Raw genomic sequence first — 18,995 nt, 5'->3', positions numbered from 1 at the left:
CTTGCTCAAGGGCCCAACAGTGGCAACTAGGTGGTTGTGGGGTTTGAACCTGGGATCTTCCGAACTGTAGTCCAATGCCTTAACCACTGAGCTACCCCTGGCCCCACAAGTTTACCACAACAAGCTATAGACAGAAAAGTTAGGAATAAATATTATATTTGAATAACGTAGTGAAAATGTGTCAAGTTTTAATCATTTGTTGGACTGACGTGTAAATATATCAGTGAATACTTAGAATACTGAAGCCATATCGAAGGGTAAGAAATGACCGACATACGCACGTGGTACCGTCGTAATGTGCGCATGCGCCGCGCATGCGTAATCAGTGCCTGCTAGAGCAGAGGGAGTTAGCTAGACCGTCATCGTATTAGTGTCGATGTTATACTGACAACCCGGCTTTAAACACCACTTCTCTGGTGCTAAAAGTGATGTGTCCATAATGGAGGCAGATTTGATCATGCCGAGCGACTCCCAAGGATATCAGGTAAATAAAATATGCTGATTGTGCGAAGGGAGTTTAAATATTTCACTGTTATCTAAACTGTTTTGTAAGCTTTCATATGATAACAAAGACAAACGTCCTGAGATCAGTCGTGTAGCTGCGTTTTTAAACCGTGTGTGTTAATAGAGTTATAATAACAATATCATAAGATAAAACAATCTTAAAATATTAAATACAGAAGTGTTAATTGTTTTTCTGCTTAGATATTAAGGATTTGAATCACCTCCCGATACGATATTATCACGATACCTCGGAGCCGATTCGATTAAAGTTGCGATTCGTTAAGTATCACGATTTTTATAAATATCTTCATTCGCTATTATATTTCCCCCAATTTTGTAACAATTTTAAACTTTAAACTTTGTTATTGTTGGTGAAATTGGTGTAAACGTTTGTAATGGGTTGGGTTTAAGACTAATTTGCTTAGAGACTTTGGAGAAAAAGGCAGATCAGAGGCTTTTAACGTGTGCTATTTTTAATAATGTAATGCCATAAAATACGATTTTGGAGTCTGTGACAGTTCTTTTCGGCACTTAAAAGAATCACGATTCATAACTGAATCACTTTCCCCCCATCCCTTATACATCCTATATAAATATATTCAGATATAACTTTTGTACCTAGTTGTGATTTAAACATCTAAACCCTTTAATTTCTCATCTGGCTTTACCTCCTGCAGTTTTAGACATTGTCTTTTTTGTCTTTTGGTTCCCAGTTTTAGACATTGCATTAGAAACTCATTAACTTTGCATCATATTCTGATTGTGATGTGTTTTTCTTTTCTTTCTTTTTTTTTTTTTTTTGCAGAATGGCCACAAGGACATGGACCCAAAGAGTGTTGACGACGAGCCCCTTCTCAGACAGAACAAAAGGCGATTTGTCATCTTTCCCATTCAGTATCCTGACATGTGGAAAATGTACAAACAGGCACAGGCTTCGTTTTGGACAGTTGAAGAGGTAATGAGATCATTTGTCATGTATAACACATTTATAACATCATACTACCATATCTGACTGTGATACAAGGCAACATGGGAGTTTTTGTACAAGGATAGTGCTTGCAACATTCCTTACAATAGTATCGTTTTGCATGCTTAGGCAACAGTGTACTTAGTACCTAATTGATTTTTTTTTTAAACAAAGGCATGAGATGGATGTTGTAATGTAATGTACTTTAATGACCTATAACTTACATAAAAGCCTGTGTTCAGCATTTCTGAATGTTTTTATTTTTGCAGGTAGATTTGTCAAAGGATTTGGCCCACTGGGAAAGCCTGAAGCCTGAGGAAAGACATTTTATATCCCATGTCTTGGCTTTCTTTGCAGCAAGTGATGGCATTGTCATTGAGAACTTGGTAAACTTCTCTCATGCATTGACATTTAAGCATTTTGCAGTCCTTGTTATTCTAAGCAGTATATTCCGAGCCTTGTGTCCCCACAAGGAAAAGAAAGGTAGAGCACATTCATCTTAAACATCAGCAGCACTGGCTGCTTATTTATTTCTGCATTGACTACAAATCTTTGCTCATGATGTTTAAACAAATGGACGGACCCAGCGTTTTTCCTGAAATCAGAGGTCAGACTATGGATGTTTTTTAATGGAATATCTCTGTAAGAGTGCTCCAGCAACATAAGTAATGTCAGCTCAGGTGTTTTGTAAATTAGTTGGACATAGTTTAACTTGGCCCATTTTATAAATCAAGTTAAAAGTAAGATTGACACATCAGAGTAACAACGCATTGCAAGTTTTATTTGTTCATTATTATGATTGTTATAATTTATTACATAATTTAAATATATAACTTATTATTAAGTGTAACATTACGGATTACCAGTAAAATAATACCAGTTGTTTCATCAGCACTTAATGTTAGAGTGTTATTCAACCGTTTCTGTCCCAACCAGAATCAAGAAATTGTTATTTAAGCAAAAATTGGATTTTATGCTAGTCAAAATGATTTTTCTAAGATAAAATGTGGTATGATATGAGGTAATCAGTGGTAAGTGATATGATATGGGGTCATTATTGAGGTCACCACTCAGGTCACCCGAGTTGCGTTTTGAAGCAGAAGATTGGGTTTTGAAGCCCACACCATGCCACTGGTGGAGCATTGAGCTAACACCTGTGCCTTGCAGCCCCTCAAAGGGTGCTGTATCATGGATGATGCTGGCTCTGGTGCCGGTTTTGTAACAAAATGGAAAGCGGTGAGCAAGAATGCCAGTAAATAGTAATTAATAAAACATAGTCATTATATGGTATGACAACACTTTGAGAACCTTTTATTGTCTCGTACAGTTTGTGCAATTAGCAACTTTTTAAGGCTAAATTTAAGTTAAGAGCATGCTACAGAATCCCCCACAGTTCTATGGAGGACTTTGCGTATTGCACCTGCTTCTTTTTTTGCATGCATTTCCTATTAATTTTTTTTTTTTTTTGTAATTTTTTGGAAAACAGAAATGTTAGTTTTTGTACTGACTCAATAATGTCAGTCTTTCAACTGCTTCTGTTAAAGGCTTGCTACGGCGAGCCATTCAATCCGCACACAAAATATCTGATTTGCACATGAAATAAAAAAAGTTTGTCCTAAGACTTTTACACAATACTGTATATGTGACCCAAAAAAAGCTTCTGTTCTAGCATGATTGATTCTTACATTGTGCAGGTGCAGAGATTCAGTCAGGAGGTGCAAGTTCCAGAGGCCCGCGCTTTCTATGGCTTCCAGATCCTCATTGAAAATGTGCACTCAGAGATGTACAGCCTGCTAATTAACACATACATCAGGGATCTAAAGGAGAGGTGAGGGTCCACCACTGGGGGAGAAGTTTTTAGACTCGCAGCTACATATAGAATAAATATTTAAATAGTAGTTGCAGGTGCAGCCTTTGGCAGTTCAGTGCTCAATGAGGTTAACTGGTTTTCATAACAGTTAACTGTTTTACATAATGTGGTTCACAAAGTAACATGCCAGAGTCTGGGGGCACGTGGCTTAGCGGTTAGCATCGTTACCTCGCACCTCCTGGGTAGGGGGAGTGTTCAAATCTGGACTACAGTCGGTCTGTGTGTGGTGTTTGCATATTCTCCTCATGCGTTGAGTTTCTTCCGGGTCCTATAGTTTTTTTTTGCAGTCTAAAGATATGCAGTATAGACAGATTGGTGCTTCCAGATTGTCATAAGTGTCTGATTTGGACGTATGAGTGAGTGAGTGAGTGAGTGAGTGAGTGAGTGCCTGTGCACTCTTCCATTCAGGGGGGTCCTCCACCTTGTTTTTTGCGTTCCTTGGGACAAGCTCTAAGCTCCCTGAGACCCCACACAGCATAAGCAGAGAGGGACTGCAAATTTATAAAAGGTTTTATCTTAAAAATATATAGTAATTTACTGTAGCATGTATATCTTTATAGTAGTTTAAAATATACAGTAGCCTGTGTCAGGGTTTCTCTATTTACTGCTCTATTAATATTTAATAGTTACCTTTGTGTTATGCTGTTCTCTTAAAAAAATACAATATACTACTAAAAAGTAAAAGACACATGATAAATCCGATATTTTTGCCTCAGTACCTGTAATTTTTATTATCATTATCAGCTGCATTTATTAACTATGGATTCAAATTAAAAATATAGAACACTGTACTCTCAGGAACATATTACCCAAATTGTTATTGTTAATTTTTCTAATGTCCTGTCGAACTTTTCTAGGGACTGTTTGTTTAATGCCATTGAAATCTTGCCTTGTGTAAAAAGAAAAGCTGACTGGGCCCTGCAGTGGATCTCTGATGCAACCTCTACATTTGGCAAGTTGCACCTTATATATTTACCCTTCAGAGGAGTTACTGTTTGAGTCTCCTTCTTTATTTATGCTTGAATAGGTTTGTGAAGTTTAGGTATGTCTTATTCACAGGGGAGAGATTAGTAGCATTTGCAGCGGTTGAAGGAATCTTTTTCTCAGGATCTTTTGCTGCCATCTTCTGGCTGAAGAAAAGAGGTTTGATGCCTGGACTCACCTACTCCAACGAGCTCATCAGCAGAGATGAGGTAAAAATAAGTTTGACTAATCAAAACTAATGGGTTTGGTGCCTTTTTGCCTGCAGAGCAGCCTTAATTGTTCATGGGATAGATTCATGGTGCTAAAAATCCCAGTAGATCAGCAGTTTTGGAAATACTCAGACCAGTACTCAGCACCAACAAACAAGCCATGTTCAAAGTCACTTAAATCACCCTTAAATTCTGACACTCAGTTTGAGCTTTGACAGATCATCTTGTCTACATGCCCAAATGCATTGAGTTACTGTCATGTGATTTTCTGATTAGATATTTCTGTTCAAGTGGCCTGTGAGTTTATTTCTGAGGACTAAAAAAGCATTTTTTTAGGCAGCGGTAACAATCTAATTTTGCATTCACAGGGTTTGCACTGTAATTTTGCCTGCCTTCTGTACAGCCACTTGTTGAAAAAGCCATCAGCCAACAGAATAAAGGATATTATCACTAAAGCTGTTAGCATTGAACAGGTCAGTGCCGTCATAAAAGCCAACTTACTGTAAAAGTGTGATTCATTTTATGTGTTATAATGACAGAAACAAAAGTGTTTGTTTTTTGCAGGAGTTTCTGACTGATGCTTTACCAATTGACCTAATTGGGATTAACAGCTCTTTGATGAACCAGTACATCGAGTTTGTGGCAGACCGGTTGTTAACAGAATTAGGAATACCCAAAGTTAGTAATTTAATATTAAATAACTAAATACCAATTTGTTCACTAACTAACTAACTGATTGATTGATTAACCAATGTCATTGTCTTAGTCATGTTTTGATATAACTAGTTAAATTTGTGTTAGCGTTTGTGCCTGGGATAACTGATTTTATTTTCATGATTTCAAATTCTGTTTTATTTCCTAAAAGATATACAACGCGGAAAACCCGTTTGATTTCATGGAGTTCATCTCATTGGAAGGAAAAACAAACTTCTTCGAGAAACGTGTGGCTGAGTATCAACGGTTTGGAGTAATGTCAAATACAGTGGACTCTGAATTCACTCTCGATGCAGATTTTTAAAGCTTTATACAGTTACAAATAGTAAATTCTTTTTACTAGAAAGAGTCTACATTACTAAAATAAAAGTATTTTTACAGAGCCAGTGAAACTTTTACAAGCAAAGTTAATGCAACTGTGTCAGTGTTCTTTTATTTATTTGTTTTTGTTGTGTTCCTGGACTCTAGACTGTTTTTATTTAATTGCTTTTAAACTGCTGAAAAATGTATTAATGAGTGAAGATGAATGCCAAAGGTGCAGATTTATTATTATTGAGTGTTGAGTGAAACAGTAATTATATTTCTATTTCATTATTTTGTTCATAAATAGTGATAGTTTTTCTCATGGTATTTTGTTTAAACCAGCTTAGCATGTTGTTAAAATATGTCTAATCTGGTCCTTGCTTATTGTTGTTACATAAAATAATGTAAGGTCATTATCGGAAAGCTGTTAATCTTTTACGCTAAATGTATTTTCTCATTGGTCTTAATGTTATTTGATTTACAGGAAAACGATGGCTTATTCTGAAAAGTGTACTTTATTTATGCCTCTGATCCAGTGTATTCAGTAAATTATGAAAAACAAACATTAAATAGAGATTTGTAAAAAAAAAAATATTGAGTGTAAATGTTTCTTATTGGTATATGGCATTGCATCTGTAGCTTGTGTCATCTTCCTATGTTGGTATTAATTTGTGTTTGGACGATAAGCTTAATCCTGGTGCTTAAATCCTGTAAAAATAAAAGTTAGGACTGACAAGATAAAACTGGCTTCACTACCTTAACAGGCTGTTTCTAGAGCTAGTGCATGGTGATGGGATAAGCGCATCAGGTGCACCAGCTTTGTTAGTTTTCTAGACACTGTAAAAATTAGCCTGGTTACTTCTTCATTGTAGTTTTACTGCTCAGGTGTTCATGACTTCTACAGTACTTGTTCATTGATTTGATGATAATGCTTCACCACACAAGTTATATTTAGTGGTCCCTTTTTATTAATGGCCCAAGCAAAGAGGCAGTGACATTGTCCTTCTACACAATGTTTTGTTACTTTAGTACCCTATTATAAAATTATGTCCATTTAAGTGGAAACGACCTACAAAAGAACAATTATGTTAGGAATAATACACAACTGGAAATGTCGTTATAAGCATGAAAATAGCATGATATGGTTCAATGCAAATGGAGATAATGTTGAGTTGTTGAAGAGAGGCTGAATCAGACAGTTTGTAATAACTGCTATACTCGCATTGAAGAGACAGCATGTATTAGCTTGTTTTATGTTCCATAGCAATAAATGTAACTATAAAAGTGTGTGGTGTCATGAATTAGACATGTTAATCATTGGCAAATAACTGAAGTACAAAAGGAATCACACACTTTGGCCTGTGATTTTAAAGAAAAATCAATCACTTATAAATATCTCTGCTTTGTGTGAGGCTGTATTACAACCCCCATGGGGGGATTTATTTTCCTACACTACCCAGCCAGAAAAAAATCATTTCAGAAGGGTCAAAATATTGACTTGTATCAAGCAAGTTTTGCCAGAAGAAATTTTGTGAAAAAAATAAAAATAAAAAATCAGACCCTGATCAGAGATCACTTGGATGGCCAGTTAAGTTGCATCATATAATCACAGCTATGTTTAATACAACTAGAGTTTATATGATTTTCTCTAAAAAGCTTGGCAGGAAAAAGGCTTAAGTTTGCTTGGGAGCATAAAAATTGGGATTTGGATCAAGGGAAAAAGGTCATGTTGAGTCCAGATTTACCCTATTGCAGAGTGATGGGCAATAAAATAAAGTCAGTTGACAACCTGAACGTATTGAATGACCAGGTGTTTTTTCCTTTCCTGATGACATGGGCATTTTTTAGGAATTATATTGTGGAAGAGCAGGTTTGGGAGCATAAGGAAACATTCTCACACAAACTGGCCATCACTTTGTGTGTTGTAAGCTAAAATTGGTTGAACTGAATCACAGAATCCGCAACCTGTTGCATGCCCTGTTGTGTGTTCCCCCTTACACAGTCAACACCTTCTGATAGAAGTGTCATAGTGCAATACCCCAAGGATTGCACAGTAGTTAATAATGTAGTCTTATGGATAGATTGTTGGATGTTAAATATCAAAATAAACTATTAAGAGTTTGGTGGCACAGGGGATTAGTGGTTGGCACTGTCACTGTTGTGCACTTGCAGGGTTCGATTGCCATCTGTGGGTCTATGGAATTTGCATCTTCTCCCTGTGCTTGGTGGGTTTTCTCCCGGCCCTTTGGTTTTCTCCCACAGTCCAAAGAAATGCAGATGAGTAATTTGTTCATTGGTTTTCCCAATGTAGTGTGTAAATGAGCATTTGTATGTTGACCTACCATAGATCCATAGATCCTACCATAGATTTTAAATGGGAATAAACACAATAGTCATCGCTGGTCTCTACTGTCCCTGGTTGGACTACAGAGGTTCCAAGATTGATGGATACAGTAGATTAAGAGATTAGTTACCATAAAATGATTTTTCCCTCATGAAAAGCAGAAACTATTTTTATACCTAAAAGCTTACTATTACAGCAATTTCCCCAAATATTAATAATGGTTGGATTTTTAAGGAAAGATCTTGGGTTCTTTAAGTATGTAAATATTAAAAACCTTTGCAAAAATATACTATACAAGTTTTTAAAAAATATTTTATTAAAAATTATTAGAAATCAACGATTAAACAGTGATATTTTTTTTAATGAATGTCTGAATGACTTCAGCGTTTTGCTCTCGCTTGCGGTTCAGCTTTCGTCCTCTGTGATGCTGTGTGTGTTAGAATCTAAAACAGAGCAATCAGAGCACAGCCTGAGCATGCGAGTGAGCGATTGAGAGAGAAGTGTGTGTACGTGGAAAGATGGCATCGAGCTGGGGAGGCGTTTTGTCGGAGCAGGCCGAACTAATATCGATTCGTCTCCGTCAGCTCGTGTCTTCTGGACTGCACTTTCTCCATGATGAGATGGGGATAGATTTAGGTTTGAAGCCGGACCTTTACCCGGCCTGGGTGTTTCTCTGCACGGCGCTGATCGGCCTGTTTCTCTTGTTGGTGCTGGTGTTGGTCGCGGCCTGCGGCGGAACGCGGCGCAAGAAGCAGGGGGCAGCGCGGAGTAAAAGCACTGCTGCCGTGAGCGCTACCGAGAGCGCAAAGGCCGCGCCGGTGAAAGCACCGAAACCTGACGAGCCAAAGAAGAAAAGCAAAAAGAAAGCTTCGGAAAAGGTGTGTACCGTAAAAATCATGACCGGTGCTGGCTGAGTATCATCGCTTCCTGAGCTAGGCTAGTTACTAGCATGCTAACATGAAACTCATTCGAAAGAACCGCTGTTTTTGACAGCTGCCGTGCTAACTAGCTTACCTAGCGAATTTAGATTATCTGATTTGCACAGATACTTTGCTATAATAATATAATTTCACACCTGTGTCTGTATGTTTAATGTATAAGCTAAGGAAATTTACGGAAAAAAATGATCAGTGATCTAAAAAGCTTCCCTGACTAGTTTGCTGAACGTGGTTAGCATAGCTGGCTATCTTAGGATAGCCACATAGCTTATCTAGTTCAATGCAGGTGGACGTGAGTTGGCAATAAAACAAGTATCGCGATACTTTTTTTTTTTTTTTTTTTTTACAAGTATGCCGATATACCGAGTTATTACCAGGTAGGCCAAATAAAAAAACATTTAAAAAATTATAATTTTTTTATTTAACGTACAACAAAAAAAAATTGCTTAGACCAATGATGTATCACAAAACCAGTTTAATTGCTCATAATATCTATATCTTAGCATCACTCAAATGCAAATCAAGTCTTTATAGGTGTAAAGTAATATAAACTCCAGCTTTTAAGCCCAATTTTCATTTTGTTTCATTTGACATTTCTCTCCAACAGAAGAACCAGTCCAATGGTGGGGCGGTTTCTGAGCCTCGAGAGCAGGTCAAAGTCGTTAAGGAGTCTCCGAAACAATCAGCACCACCAAAAGCACAGACAAAAGCACCGGCAAAAGCACCAGCACCAGGACCACCTCCACCTAAACCACAACCCCAACCCCAAGCTCCTGTTGACAGTAAAGCTGAAAAAGTAAACACAAAAGTTGCTTCATATTTACTATTTAGGTGGTGTCTCAGACAGCATGGTGGCGTAGTGGTTAGCGCTGTCGTTTTGCACGTCCAGTTTCCGGATTTAGTTCATGCCTCTGGCTTGTGTGTGTGTAGAGTTTGCATGATCTCCCTGCGCTTTGTGGGTGTCCTCAGGGTTTTCACCGGGTTTCCTCCTACGGTCCAAAGACATGTAGAGCTCATTGGCATTTCCAAATTGCTTTTAGTGTGATAATGAGCATGTGTGTAATGGATTGGCATCCCATCCAGAGTGTACCCACTTTATGCCCCAAGTGTCATGGGTTAGGCTCCAGGACCCTGCACCCTGTATACAGGATAAAACGTTATAGACAGTGAGCGAGTGAATTGGTGGCTCAGTTGTAAGTAGGCCAAAACTCCAGTCACTGAATGCAGTGCCCAAGCACAAATAAAAATGGGAGAGTTCTGTCAGGAAGTGCATGTGGTGTAAAAACCTGTGACAAGTTATGTCCAAATTGTATTGTCTGCTTTGGCAAAAGGTCAACATTATTTAACTTTTTCTGTTTAGTGATTTCCAGCTATAATAACAGTAAAAAAACCACAGTCGTCGATATTTCCCATTAACATGTCTTAAAATGTCCCAAAAAAATTCACACTCGCACACCAATCATGGGCATCTGTGAGCTCATGCAATTGGAAAGGGCGGATAGCGTTTTCCTCAGAGTGTGTTGCATCGTCTCTATCGTTTTGTGAGCAGCAGTCTGACAAGATTCGGTCAAGCTGGTGTCATGTATCTCAGAGGAAGCAAATAATTGTCTATGGCAAGTGGGAATTGTCTAGGACTAAATTAGGTAGAAAATTAGGGAAATGTAGCAATAAGCAACGGTCTGTAAATTTTTCTTTGTTCTGGTTTTTCTATGAAATGTTATTTTCATAGAAAATAGGGGGAACACACTATGTAATTTTTTTATGTTAGTTTTTTGGCTGCTCCCGGCAAGGGGTCACCACAGTAGACCTCTGGTCCACACACAAGCTTGGCACAGGTTTTATGCCGGATGCCCTTCATGACGCGACCCTCCCATTTTATCTGGGCTTGGGACCGGCACTGCATCCAGTGGCTGGGGATTGGGCACTGGCTGGGAATCGAACCCAGGCCTTCCACATGACCTTACTTACCACTGAGCCACCAGTGCCTACAGTGTATATATATATATATACTGTGAAGTGAAATATACACAACATTACACACAAACATAAACAGGAAAAATTATGACATTATTTGTTAATAAATTTAAATGTCAAAGATGAATAAAACTTTTTAGGGTTTGGTGTATTTGGAAAATAATTGTTATAGCAACGGCCCATCATGTCTTAGAAAAAGAATGCTGATGATTGAAAAAAATAAGTAACTTAGTGTTGTATGAAGTACAAAAACTATTTAGTAAAAATTGCAAAGCAGCATTGGACAGTGTAATAGTTTGTTGGAGGTAATAAAACCATTTTTCTTACCACATTTTTACATAGGCCAAGAAAAGTAAGAAGAAACCAAAACCAGAGGTGAAACCAACCCAAGCTGTTTCCTCTACAGACGGAAAGGAGCCTGATGAAGGTACGAAACTAAGTATTTGAAATAAACACTATTGTTTAAGATCGGTGAGAAAATTAGCAATTAGGCCACTGTTCTATCTAAAGTGTTAACCCTGTAAAGATTACTTCATGGCATTTCTTCAGGTAATCATTTGCTGATTCGTGAACATGGAGATAAAATAGCATATCAAAGGTTAAATTAGAGCTTGTAAACTTGCACCGGTGCAAAGGTTTAATTTCAGTCAATAAGCATGTAGTCAGATGTAAATAGTAGGGTAAATGATTTTATCCAGTAGGTGGTAGGCTTGCCAAGTGATGATCACAAAAAAAAAGAACAACCTTGTGGTCCAAGACAGGTAATTTGCATAATAAATGTACTAGTGAGAAAGCACTCAAAACTCCTGGTTTCAGTGAATAAGTCAAGTTGCAGCTGGTGTGAAGCGAATTAAGCGAGTTTACTAAGTGAAAAAGGCATGTGGAGTTTTTTTTAAGCATTTAGTGTTGGAGCATACTACTTTCAGGTTGAGTGCAGTGCATTCAGAAAATCTATAGCACATTCAGAAAAATGTAAAAGTCCTGTAAAAGTTTTGTTTTTGTGATCTTTAGTAACAGATCATTTACACTCACTAAATATGAAGTTTATTAACATTAATAACATGCACCTTCATTGTAAAGTGCTTTGAAGAAAATGGCATTACATGTGGAATAATGATTTTTGTTACATAATCCTTAAAAGGTGCTTGGGAGACTAAAATCAGTAATCGAGAGAAGCGACAACAGCGCAAGAAGGAGAAGGGCTCCAATGATGAGTCTGGAAGTCCTGGTGGTAGTCAGCATGTTGGTCAGCAACCAGAGCAGCCTGCAGTTACAGCTCCAGTGAAGACCAAGAAGAATAAAGGTAAAGCTGTTTGTTGTTTCCTTAATCATTGGGACCTGGCTAGAGCAGTAGATTACATTCTATACTAACTGTTTTGTGATTCAACATGTTAAAATATAGTTTAATGTTTTTGGTAGAAAGTGAATTTTGAGCATATTTCTTATCTGTCTTTGTAGAATCTCTAAATTTAAAGGCTGCGAAAGGTGATGCCAAAGTAACCCCAGGTAAATAATGTATTATTATTATTATTATTTAAAGTTTATTGTTTATTTTTTATAAACACATCTAATGATTTGCTCCATCAGTAGTGTTATCCAACTGGAATAATGTGAATAGTGGAGGGTGGGCTGATGTGTCTGGGAAGCTTCAACCTCAGGTGAGCAATCCAGACCGTGATAAACCCTCTGTTGGTGTTAAGGCATCTGGACACAGGACTGCGGAGCCAATGGCCTGGACTCAGCAATCTGAGGGTAAGGACTAGTAGATTGTAGTAGTAGTCAAACGCCCATTTTCTCGCTATTGAGTATTTTTTAATGCTCTTTTTGTGTCTGGCCTGTCTCCCTCCGGAACTATTGTCATAAGTACCAAATAAACTACTTCAATTCAACGATAACAGGGTCAAGGTCACAGCAAGGTCATATGTCTGAAATAGCTTCTCCTTTGTTTAAAGTACTTTAAGGGTATTTGGGGCATACAAATTAGCATGAAGAAGGACTAGACTTTTTGGTGAAGTTCATGTCTGTTTTTATATATTCCTTTTTTTTTTTGTATGTAACAAATTGTTCTGTTTTTAGCAGGGTCTTGGCCCAGCGTGGAAGGACGCATTAAGCCAGAAGTGAACCGAATGAACTTCTCTATGCTCAGATCAGGTATTCAGATAATATTAACTGTTGCTCTCTGCATGTGAGATTTTTCAAGATGTCTAATATGCAGAATTTTTTATTCCATAGCTACACTATATAACCAAAGGTTTGTGGACACCTGACTTTGTCTTTTTTATGTTATAATAACCTCTAGTCTTTTGAGAAGTCTTGCCACTATGTTTTGAACTGTGGCTGTGGAGATTTGAGCAGGTTCATCCGTAAGAGTATTATTAAGGTAAATTTGTGTGCAGTTGGCATTCTAGTAATCCACGTGTGTCTATAAACATTTGGCCATATAGTGTATCTTGGGTGGGTAAATTCTGTAAGTAACAGAATTCTTGTAAATAACAAAGAGGGCAACCCTACGGTAGTTTGCGACTGAATAAAACTAAAAAATGTCGGAATACATTGCCTTGGCAAGAAAAAAGATGCACAATTAAGCATTGATTACGGCACATATTGTGAGCAATTCATGTGTGAAAATGATTCTATATGCTACCATAACCACTCTCACAGCTTGAGTTCTTGAATATGCCTTTTTAATCAAGAAAGAAACACTCTACTGATGTGATAACCTCGTCAATTCAGGGGGTTTGGTAATCAGGAACCCAGTTTCAGTAATTTCAACAGTCTCCTTCATTGTTTTATTTTTTTTCTTAAGACAGGGCAATAATTTGACCCCTTTTTTTTGCCAGGCAGTGTATATTACCACAGAAAGACTTATGTTTTAATCACACCTTAATTTCAATGTCTCTTTCATCAGCTGGCGTTCCAGTGACTCAGTCTGCTGCTGAGTTGGGGAATGGTCCTACCACCACTGACGAGTGGTCTGGTTTCAGTAAGCCAAATAATTCTGTGTTTAACAAGAATTGAAATTAGAAGTACTTTATTTTTTAATAGCTGCCAACTAAAATGTTAGTAATAGTTAATTGTATAAATTTTAAATTTCAGATGGTCTTGGAGCAACTGATCCAAGTTCAGACTGGAGCGCTCCAACTGAGCTGTGGGGGAACTATGATGAATCTAAGCCTGAAAAACCTGCTGCCCAAGAGACACCCGTTTCCCAGGTACCCAGGGTCAGTTAAAGAATACTTAGTTGCAGTGGGCACTAATCCACATACAGTCTCACTGTGCTACAATCTAACAATCTAACAATGTATGGTACTGTTTTGGGTAATGTGGGAATTTTGACAATATACAGTTTGTTTGTTTAATTATGTTTTCTGCTGAGTAAAGGATGGATTTGTTAGATTAGTTAAAACTATTAGACTTATAGATTTCTGACATTTAATGTAATCTCTTTCTGTGGCTTTATCTAAAATTATGTGCACTTTTTACATTTTACAAAGCAGGTATATTTTAATCCTGTTAGAACATAAATGATGAACATGAAGTCAATTGTGGTTTCGACTTGTTTGTTGGTGGGGCATAAATAAAAAAATTAAATAAAAAAATTTGATAAAACATTGATGCATTGACAATGCCCAAGAAGATTATTAATCAATAGAATATAACTATTAATTAAAGCTTAAAGATGGCAGGTTGCAACTATGGGAGGTAAGTTGAAAACTTAGATTGAGTCTGTGATGAAGGGGCGTGGTCAAGTGGTGGGGGCGAGGTCGAGTGCAATGTGAAGGGCCCAAGGCTGAGTTAAGAGGGGGGGGGGAAGGACATACCAGCATTTTCCTCTGATTAGCTCGAGTTAAGAGTAAAATGTTTCTACGCCTTTTGCTCATGAAGCTGTTTGTCATCGCAATATTATTCATTTCACTCCAGTAAGCCTAATACTTAAATGTCAGAGCATTCACTTTTCATGCATGACGATGATGTCAACTAATCAACATTTAAATTGGTTGCCAACTAATTTCATTATCCATTTTAGTCGACAGTGTTAATTGTTGCACCTGTATTGTTAAGCTTATAAAGGTATACTTGGTAAAGCCGTTGTGTGTTACTTTACTAGATACACTTGTTTTTCCTGAAATAAAATGCTCTATAACACATTAATAAGATCTCCTTTTTGGCTGCCATACAGTGTGACCTCATATGTTAGTTTTACGTGCTGTGTAACTTGATGTACTGTATGTTTGTCTGTTGCAGGAATCTGATGATGACAAGGATAAAGGAGATCCTTCTGGAACTGGCAAATCCAAGAGAAAGAAGAAAAAGAAGAAGAAGCCAGAGGATGAAAATGCTGGCTCGCAGGTATGAGTGCTTAGCTGCTAAACGGAAATACTATGAAATTGTAAAGAAAATAATTGAATTGACATTACAGTAATTTTTGCTTAAGTAAAACAGGACGATGAGCTTAGGCACTTCATTTGAAATATATGTAAAAAAAATTTTTACACATATTTAAGAATAGAACAGCAACAAGAGAAATGTCTCTATTGTTTGGTTTAAATTTTGGGTGGGCGTTAAAGTTGCGTTTATGTCAAGGTGACCACCGAGAGTTCGGCTGCACCTGCTGAAAGTGGATTTGTCAAACCCCGTCCTAATGTGGAGGAGCCAAGCAAACAGATCAGCACTCCACAGTCAGGACTGAGTGAGTAGTCTGCTAGTGCAACTGTCTAACTAAATTTATTATTTTTTTTTATTGAATGTTGACTGTCAATTTATACAGTATCTACAGTCTGTTGACGAGAATAATAATAATAATAATAACAATAGTTGCATATAATAATGATTTCAAATCAAGACCTGCCAACCTTCACCTTTTTCACAGCAGTTCGACATATTAAACGGTGGAGACCATTTAAAAACAAGCAGTCCCAGCTGTAAAATGTCAGATTAGCCGATCTTTAAATGAACCAGAAACGAGTGAGACAAGTTTCTAATATTAACTGATGCATCATGAACCACGCCCCTTCCCTACATTTCACATTAGTAATCTTTTGGCTGGTGCTCATGTTTCACAAGTTGCTTCTCCCTGTTTGTGCAGACCATTTAAGCTCTACCTCCATTTTGTCAAGATAAATCAAGAATGTATTGTTCAGACGTGAAATTGTGAAAAACAGACATTTAAATTAGTCTGTGTTGATTACGGTCACACCAAATGGCTAAAAAAGCACTTTCAATGTTACTAGGCATTAGTCCTTGGTAGGGTTGGCAGCTCTGCAGACAATTTGCTATTTGTTGCTGAAAAAACTGTGTACTTTAATATATACTGCTTTCACAGAGAAATCTGATCAGAATTGGGAACCATCCAAGCAAGCTCAAAAGAAAAAGGCCAGGAGAGAAACATGAACGCCCTTCATCTCTTATGCAAAAGATTGTTGAAAAATGTTTATGCAATAATTTCACAGTACAGAATTTTATACTGATTAAATCGTCTGTGCTATTTACAGAACATCTTAAATGAGTTGGGCCAAGTTGGCCAAAAAAAAAAAATTGCAGCAAATGGAGAACAACTTATGCACTAAGCTAGACTGATGTCTTGTAAAGGTTTGATTATTGTACTTGATATCATGCACGCTTTTCAGTGCAGTGAAAAATTATATATTGTTGTTCAACAGCTACTTTTGCGATGTTAATAGAATTTGAAAAGTTTGTTAATATCTTGGGGGAAATTTTAGAATTTTGAGGATGTCTCTTGTTTTTTTTTTTTGTTTTTTTTTTTTCAAATTAATTTCTCTTTCCTCTGGAACTTTTCTACTGCTGAATTTCGTTCAGGAGAATTTTGCAGCGTAGCAGTATGTGTTAGATACCGCTGAGAGACACTGTGCCATCAGAGCCATCATGAAGTACATTTAAAAAAAGTCATCAGCAGCAGCAGGAAGAGACTGGTGTATTACTGTATTTTGTCATCTGGATCTGAAACAAAAGGAGAGTACAGGTTACTAAAGAGATGTTTCTAACACTAAGAATATTCTCAGTGCTTTTTTTTCCTGTATTAATTATATATTTTCACAGAGAGGAACTGTAAACACCTTTTGAAATACTTGCTTTATCTTACCTTGTTAACTGTTGAATCAATTTAATGCTTTGTTTCTCTTGCAACCTCTTCAGTAGAAAAAGCCAGGCCATATGTACAGAATTAATAAGGGCTTTTTTCTATAATTCTCTTTAATTGCACTGTGCTAAAGGTTGTAACAGTTTCTACTTTTCATTTTTTCCAATCTTTTTTGAAATGTGAATCTTTAATTCCTGTTTAATTTGTTTTGATATTGTGGTGGGTAGAGTGGGAGTGATTTTTAATGGAGAGAGATTAAAGGTAACTGCAGCTTTACCTCCATTTCATTATAAATAGTGTCAGTAAATGGACTCTTTTGCCTTAACCTGTTTTTTTTTTCCTTCTTCTTTTTTGTAATGTATGCATCTAACCGTCTCTCAAATTTGAAGTCATTTTGGGAAGAGTTGTTGAATTATAATTTCCAGTTTAATTGATGTCAGAGCTGCACTAACTGTTGCACGAATCCTGTTTTTAACTCTTTACAATAATAATCATTGTCACATAAATGTCCACATTTTTTTTCCCACTGATACAAGTACTACTCTCAACATAAAGGCTTTAACGGATGAGAAATGCATATTGCTTTCGGTAGGTAAAAAATTGCTGAATTTCAGTCTTTTCTTTCTTCAGGCTTTATGCCTTGAGAATTTAATTTAAATGTGTCTATATGTGGATTAACTGGGTGTTTATCCCATGTTCATTTTTGTAAATTGTGGTAGATTTTTTGCGAATTTGAGGTACTCTGGTTTAGAATCAAACCCCTGCCTTAGTTTTCCATTAGAAAAGTGGTAAAACCAGTGTATTTATACCTGTCTTCAGAATTTTGGATCGGAGAATGATAATGTTTACTGAAGTCGATGCAATATTTTTATGTTGATTTGTTAAAGAAATAAAACATTGGATCATTGTTATTCTGTGTGATTATTTTTCTGCAGCTCGAGATTTAGGGACGCGTAATTACAGTGTAATTGAGTGTAAACAGATGCTTAAAGATTTTAGTTTTTTAAAAAGTTTACAATGCTTTAAGAGCAACTTTGAGAAAAAAAGTGTGTGTTGAAGTTTGTCAGTCAAGTCCCTGGATTTTGAGGGGTCATGGAGCTTTTAGGAAGAAACAGTTTCGGTTGCTTCGGTTCCTTTTTTCAGATGACGGGAGGATTAGTGGCTCTGCAGATGCAGCATATAATGGATAGAATAGAGAACCCGATCCTGCTGTTTTCAATTATTTCCTGCAGTGTCTTGCAATCCAAGACGGTGCAATTCCCAAACAAATAGGGAGTGCGGCTATTGAAACCGCAGTACTACTTTGGGCCACTAAAACACTTGTTAGTGTGTTAATTATCATGCCATTAGTCTATATAGATCCATTCTACAAAATTCCTCGCTCTCTCATGGATTCTAAAAATAATTACTTGAAAGATGCCTATTGCAAACAATACACATTAAAACTTCTAGATTGCATCAGATTTCATTTAATAGATTCATACTTTGATTCAAAATGTTCAGACTTGTTATTCAATATTCTTGTTTCATTATGTATAAATAAGTAGTAATATTTACTATAAATACACTACATTCATTATTTATACATTAGCTGTAGAATACTGGAATCATAACCAGCACTGCACGTTACTCAGGAGAGTGTGTTCAGCAAGATAGCTTACACACATTCATCTGTGGCCTACCACAACAAAAAAGGAAATGGTGTTATTTGGTATTACAGTGGAGTCACATTACTAAGCTGACTGTTACAGTATATATATTGTCCATTAAGATTCATGAGGATTTCTTGCACTGTTTGCTCTTCAAGCTAGGTTAATTTTGCAGGAACTTTCCAAGGTCAACAGATCTCAAAAGCCCAAAGACTGAACAAGCAATAAGTGCCCAATTACATCATTTCTTAGATGCCAGAAAGAAAGGATATGTGACTGTTAATTACTTGAGGCCACAGAACAACAACAACAAAGTCCAGGGAGCATTCATGCATGGCAAGGCCTGAGTTGCTCTGTTAAAAATGGTTGGAACTCACAGCTGTCAACTGCATAAACTTTTATAGGAACGACTGCAGTATGAAAGAGCTGTATGTGTTTGTGG

General features: G+C 37.0%; 3 protein-coding genes across 6 annotated transcripts in view; 2 read left to right on the top strand and 1 right to left on the bottom strand.

Moving 5' to 3' along the window:
* Positions 1-18,995, bottom strand: part of LOC128518591 (deleted in malignant brain tumors 1 protein-like) — a 173,717-nt gene that overhangs the window by 58,591 nt on the left and 96,131 nt on the right. The window lies entirely within an intron of this gene.
* rrm2b (ribonucleotide reductase M2 b) lies at positions 349-6,133 on the top strand. Its single transcript, XM_053491763.1, has 9 exons — positions 349-484; positions 1,310-1,459; positions 1,741-1,857; positions 3,166-3,299; positions 4,199-4,293; positions 4,401-4,534; positions 4,903-5,007; positions 5,099-5,212; positions 5,400-6,133. The coding sequence occupies exons 1-9, from the start codon at positions 440-442 to the stop codon at positions 5,550-5,552; spliced, it is 1,047 nt and encodes a 348-aa protein (XP_053347738.1). The 5' UTR covers positions 349-439; the 3' UTR covers positions 5,553-6,133.
* On the top strand, positions 8,361-17,815 carry mtdha (metadherin a). 4 transcript variants are annotated; one of them, XM_053491748.1, is made up of 12 exons: positions 8,361-8,773; positions 9,441-9,629; positions 11,150-11,234; positions 11,949-12,110; positions 12,266-12,313; positions 12,398-12,559; positions 12,884-12,958; positions 13,716-13,790; positions 13,904-14,028; positions 15,053-15,157; positions 15,392-15,497; positions 16,131-17,815. In XM_053491748.1, exons 1-12 carry the CDS (start codon positions 8,414-8,416, stop codon positions 16,196-16,198), a joined length of 1,560 nt encoding a protein of 519 aa, XP_053347723.1. In that variant the 5' UTR covers positions 8,361-8,413; the 3' UTR covers positions 16,199-17,815. The 4 variants fall into 4 exon arrangements, with proteins under 4 accessions (XP_053347723.1, XP_053347724.1, XP_053347725.1 ...); XM_053491749.1 differs by having other exon boundaries at positions 12,395-12,559; positions 12,887-12,958; XM_053491750.1 differs by having other exon boundaries at positions 12,395-12,559; positions 13,904-14,019.

Source organism: Clarias gariepinus, chromosome 3, assembly GCF_024256425.1.
Source record: "Clarias gariepinus isolate MV-2021 ecotype Netherlands chromosome 3, CGAR_prim_01v2, whole genome shotgun sequence".
NCBI classification, from domain to species: domain Eukaryota; kingdom Metazoa; phylum Chordata; class Actinopteri; order Siluriformes; family Clariidae; genus Clarias; species Clarias gariepinus.
Note: the sequence above shows the minus strand (reverse complement) of the source record. Positions and strands in the feature narration are given on the sequence as shown.

What these genes read in the sequence shown, in the direction of transcription:
- rrm2b (XM_053491763.1), top strand. Translation starts at nt 440, where the DNA reads ATGGAGGCAGATTTGATCATGCCGAGCGACTCCCAAGGATATCAG. An exon ending in GCGACTCCCAAGGATATCAG is followed by an intron (nt 485 to 1,309) that starts GTAAATAAAATA and finishes TTTTTTTTGCAG; the next exon opens with AATGGCCACAAGGACATGGA. An exon ending in ATCAGGGATCTAAAGGAGAG is followed by an intron (nt 3,300 to 4,198) that starts GTGAGGGTCCAC and finishes GAACTTTTCTAG; the next exon opens with GGACTGTTTGTTTAATGCCA.
- mtdha (XM_053491747.1), top strand. Translation starts at nt 8,414, where the DNA reads ATGGCATCGAGCTGGGGAGGCGTTTTGTCGGAGCAGGCCGAACTAATA. An exon ending in TTGACAGTAAAGCTGAAAAA is followed by an intron (nt 9,630 to 11,149) that starts GTAAACACAAAA and finishes ATTTTTACATAG; the next exon opens with GCCAAGAAAAGTAAGAAGAA. An exon ending in TGACGAGTGGTCTGGTTTCA is followed by an intron (nt 13,791 to 13,903) that starts GTAAGCCAAATA and finishes TTTAAATTTCAG; the next exon opens with ATGGTCTTGGAGCAACTGAT.